We start from the raw sequence: 2771 nt of genomic DNA on the forward strand, positions 1-2771 counted from the left end.
TCCCCCTTCTGCTTTTGAGCCAGATCAGGTGGAGACATTTGTGTTAGGAGAGCCCCCACCCCCTCCCTCCCTCCCTCCAACACACACACACACACACACACACACACACACACACACACACACACACACACACACACACACCCACGCACACACACACACACACACACACACACACACACACACATCCCCCTCCCCCCTGAGGGAAGGAAGAGCTGGTTTAAGGTGAAAATGCACACCACACAGTCATTATGGGAAGCACTGAAATTTTTATTTTTTACATAAAAAACAAATATAAAATGTTCTTTAAAAAAGCAGCATGCAGTCTTTCTTTCTACAAAACATCCAGTGTGAATGACAGCAATAAATAATAGCTTTCAGATAATCACACAACTTAAGTGCGAACACACAAATGCTACAAACTATATACAGGTTTTTCCAAGAGCAGCTACCATCCATGAAAACAGAATAGGGCATTGTATGCCTGAGTTTTGATACAGCAGCACAGATTGTAAGGATTAAAAAAAGAGGGAGAATGGATCTTGATTGTAAAGCTGAATGAATGGAAATGAGGCACTGCCTGAGGACGCAATCTGCCATGAAGGACATAAAGGCTACACAAGTTGCAATAAAAACACAACAAAACACACAATTGCAGAACAAATCAAAAATTATAAAAACTTCTTTTTTTTCTTTTTACATCTGTACAAAATGTAGTAAGTTCTTTGAAACTGAAGCTTAGTTTTTTTCTCTCCTGAGGGTATCAAGTCACAGACTCTGAGTTTGAATGTTTGTTAACTTGACAAAACACTTGAGGACTCGGACTCAGTTGACACGGATGAAATTGCCCCTCGCTTTTTCTGCATGAGGGACATTTTCTGACTTGATCTGCTGCTGGCTGTCAGTGCACTCTTGGCCGATTTCTTGAACTTAACTCCCAGGAAAGCGTAGAGGATGGGGTTCAGGCAGCAGTGAAAATAAGCCAGTGCTTCTGTGATAGAAATCCACTTCTCCACCGCTTGTTGCAGTTGACAGGAGTTGGGGACTACGTTCAGCATCATCAGAGTGTCCAAAAAGATGCCAACACAGTAGGGCAGCCAGCAGGAGAAAAAACAAAGGATGAGGATGACTGTGGTCTTCAGAGCCTTCTTCTTCAGAGCCTGGCCCTTGGAGCCTTGCGATAGCTTGGCGATGATGATGCAGTAGCAGATGAGGATGACAAGACCTGGCAGGATGAAGCCCACCAGGATGTGCTGGAATCGGAAAACAGCTGTCCATATGACAGTGTTTTGCTGCGGGTAGATGCGCTGGCAGATGATCCTGGAGTCTCCGGTGTCCATGCTTTCATCGAAGAAGAGAAAAGAGCGCGTGGTGTCTTGCACCCTGGCAAACACAAGGTCAGGTACAGTGAGGACGGCTGCAGGCAGCCACACACCCACATAGATCACTCTGCTTGCAAGCAGCTTCCTCGTGGATTGGCTGTTGGTGGCCCGCACAACTGCCAAGTATCTGTCCAGACTGATGAAGGCCAGGATCAATACGCTGCTGTACAGGTTCACCGTGTAGATCACGTGCACCGACACACACAGGAAACTGCCAAAGTACCAGGAGCTGGCTGCATCCACGGCCCAGAAGGGCAGCGTGAGCACGAACAGGAGGTCAGCCACGGAGAGATGGAGCCGGTACTTGTCCGTCATCGTTTTGACCTTTTTCTGATAGCCCATGACAACGACGACTAATCCATTGCCAATGATTCCCAAAACAAATATTATTCCATAAACTGTTGGGAGGAAGATTTTGTTGAAGTCGCTGCTGAACGCTACACCACATGGCTCCTCCTGATCTCTCCACTCTCCAGACTCCTCTGAGCTGTTGTCAGTGTAGTTCTCAAAGTCGTATGAAATGTCAAACTGAAAGAAAAAAACAACAAAACATTAAAATCAGATGAAATCCAGGTAATTTTTCACACAAGTTTTCTTCTAAAAATCTAAACTGTGCTAAATTGTTTCTAAAGTTATTTAAAAGTTTAAATTGTACTTTTCTCCAAGCTCTGCAATGTATTTATTTTAAACTAGAGGGAAAAAACAAGTAGAGTGAATTATACCACTCTAAACAAGTGTGGGAAATTACAAAATAGATCTAAGTTATTTAGCATTAAACAGCCTCCAGCAAAAACTAAAAAATCTATTAAAGAAACTCACCTCCATGTTTACAACTCGTTGTTGGGTCCGGTGTGCGTGTGTTTGTGTGTGTGTGAGCTGCCAACGTGATCAGATCCATGCCTGTAACAAACAGTCAGTGGGCTATATAGTGCCGGTGAGCGTGACCCCTCCCCGCAGGAGGAGGAGCAGGATGCGCTCTGCTCCAAAAACGGGTGCGCTATAAAACCAACTAGTTCAGTCTGTGGTGAGGGCGTCGATCACTTTGTGAAACTTTTAAACTCAAAACCTCGTGTCTGTTATCACGTCACCAATAAAAAGAAAAAAACGTTGAAACAAGTCACCATGGAAAGAGGCTATTGTTTAAAAGTATGTCGTTATTATTTATCTGTGATTATTTATTTAATGGCATAAGGCTTAGATGATGCTTTATTTCACTTCTGCCGATTTTTTGTTCTGATCTGGATCAACACAGACTTCCTTTAAGCTTTATGCGGGTTTTTTTTTATGCATAGGAAGTAAAGACCTTGATACTACTGATAGGCTATATTTGAGGAAGACAGCTGATGTACAAACATCATATTATATAAGTATTATAGAGACGCCATAGTCAAC

General features: G+C 43.3%; 1 protein-coding gene across 1 annotated transcript; it reads right to left on the minus strand.

The window, feature by feature from the left end:
* Window positions 1-252: 252 nt before the first annotated feature.
* Window positions 253-2264, minus strand: cxcr4b (chemokine (C-X-C motif), receptor 4b). The gene is made up of 2 exons (XM_059342995.1): window positions 2199-2264; window positions 253-1907 (listed from the first exon to the last, which is right to left on the minus strand). The coding sequence occupies exons 1-2, from the start codon at window positions 2202-2204 to the stop codon at window positions 792-794; spliced, it is 1122 nt and encodes a 373-aa protein (XP_059198978.1). The 5' UTR covers window positions 2205-2264; the 3' UTR covers window positions 253-791.
* Between the last annotated feature and the right edge of the window lie 507 nt (window positions 2265-2771).

This window comes from Centropristis striata, chromosome 10, assembly GCF_030273125.1.
Source record: "Centropristis striata isolate RG_2023a ecotype Rhode Island chromosome 10, C.striata_1.0, whole genome shotgun sequence".
NCBI lineage: Eukaryota > Metazoa > Chordata > Actinopteri > Perciformes > Serranidae > Centropristis > Centropristis striata.